The sequence below is a fragment of the Monoraphidium neglectum genome (assembly GCF_000611645.1).
Source record: "Monoraphidium neglectum strain SAG 48.87 unplaced genomic scaffold scaffold05950, whole genome shotgun sequence".
Taxonomy (NCBI): domain Eukaryota; kingdom Viridiplantae; phylum Chlorophyta; class Chlorophyceae; order Sphaeropleales; family Selenastraceae; genus Monoraphidium; species Monoraphidium neglectum.
In genome coordinates this window covers 1,658-3,375 of record NW_014007683.1, presented here as the reverse complement: position 1 = coordinate 3,375, position 1,718 = coordinate 1,658, and the positions used below count along the sequence as shown (strand labels likewise).

At 64.4% G+C, this 1,718-nt stretch overlaps 1 protein-coding gene across 1 annotated transcript in view; it reads right to left on the bottom strand.

Moving 5' to 3' along the window:
• Positions 1-571: 571 nt before the first annotated feature.
• The window catches only part of MNEG_16074 (hypothetical protein), a gene marked incomplete at both ends in the record, with an annotated part of 2,543 nt that continues 1,396 nt past the window's right edge, over positions 572-1,718 (bottom strand). Inside the window, 4 exons of the mRNA XM_014035455.1 lie at positions 572-657; positions 836-926; positions 1,211-1,277; positions 1,557-1,699. Of these exons, the coding sequence (XP_013890909.1) occupies positions 572-657; positions 836-926; positions 1,211-1,277; positions 1,557-1,699 (387 nt within the window). The remainder of the gene's footprint in view (positions 658-835; positions 927-1,210; positions 1,278-1,556; positions 1,700-1,718) is intronic.

Here is a 1,718-nt window from a genome sequence, read left to right as displayed (position 1 = left end):
AGCCCCGCCTCACCCCCCTGCCCCGCCAGCCCCCTCAGCTCCCGCAGCAGCTCCACCCTGCGCGCCAGCAGCTCGTCACCCGGACGCAGCGAGGTGACGACACCCCTGCACAAACACGCGCACAGGTCATCGGTTTTGAGCGGAGAGGTCACAATACAAATGAGACAACGGGCAGATTGCTGCTGAGGCTTGCACCAGTGCTGACCGGATCAAACACGCTGTATGGCGGCAGCAATGCGTTGGATTCTATGTGCTGCATGTGCCGCGCTGAGGGCCAGCATGCAAGCAAGGCAAGCACCCGGCCGCTCGAGGGCCGCCCCCAACCTTCCGCACACCTGCTGCCGTTGACGTGTGTGTTGCTGATGTTGCGCAGCAGCATCACCTGGGCCCCCAGCTGCCAATAGGGGTTGCCGGGAACACCAGGGGACTCAGCAGCAGCAGTAGGGTTTGGCGTCTCAACACGAGCAACTTCTCACATTCGCCAGGCAACCCGCATCCCAGCACCCCCCACTCGTCCTGGCTTTCAACCTTGGCTGTTGCCCGCCAGCCTGCCACACCCTTCCATCCCCGCTCAGCCCACCCGACCCCCACGAGCAAAGCCTTGCCCCCCAACCTTGAGGTCAATCGTCTTGGCCGCCTGGCAGTCTTTCCAAAATTCTGATTGTCCGGCGGACGGAGGGCAGGGAAGAAGGATTGATGGTGGTTTTGTGGTGTGGGCGACCTTACAAACAAGGCCTGAGCATTTGCAGGTGACCCTTTTCCCGGCACGGATCGGCCAGCCACGCAGCCCCTTCCTGATGCAGCCAAAGGCCCCCTCCCCGCCCGACCGCCTCACCCGCCCTCCACAGCCGCTGCTCTGCCTCCTGGCGCAGGTCTTTAGGCAGCTCGGGGTTGACCTGGATATCGTCAGTGCCAGTGAAGGTGGCCTGGGGATGGGGGGGCAGGGGGTGGCCCGTTGGTCGAGGAGGAGATGGGGTTTTGGCGACGGCAGGGGTTGGGTCGGGCGCGGCAGAGCAGGGGAGGCCGGTGGTGCCACAGTGGTCCCTTGCCGGAGGGAGTTGCTGCACCCCAGTCAGTTGCCCAGTGATCAGCAGTGCCGCGTCGTTCAGCGGAGACAGCAGGGGTGGTGGGCTGTTTTTTTCCGCCGCGCCCTCGCTTTTGGCGGCTCAGTCGCCCAGGTGCGGTGTGGGTTCACTGCGTTGAAACCCACCACTGCCCCGGGCAGTTTGGCGAGCTCCTTGGCGTTGACGGCGTCCACGTCAGCGTTGCGGGAATAGCTGGAAGGAGGTGGCGGGATGCGGTGTGAGGAGGTCTGTGGCTCGGGTGCATCAAACCAGAGGGGGAGGGGGTAGCCAGGGACGTGCAGATGGACCTGCTGATCCTGTTGACACTGCTGGCTTCTGCTTACTATCACCATTGCAGCAGAACCCACCACAAATCATTACGCGAGCCTACCCCCCCCCACACACGCATAAACACCAGGCATGCCCACAGCACAGTGGGGCTGCGGGCCCACAGCACACGCTGCGCCCCACATGCATTCGCCAGTGGCTCACAGCTTGGTGGGCACGACGCCGTTCTTGGCCACCAGCGGCCGCGCGCACTTGTCCACCAGCGTCTGCACCGCGCGCTGCGTGTTGCGTGCCCAGCGGATGTCCTCCAACACAGCCACAAACTCGGGGTCGGCCTGGCGGAACACCTTTGAGTGGGGCGGGGGG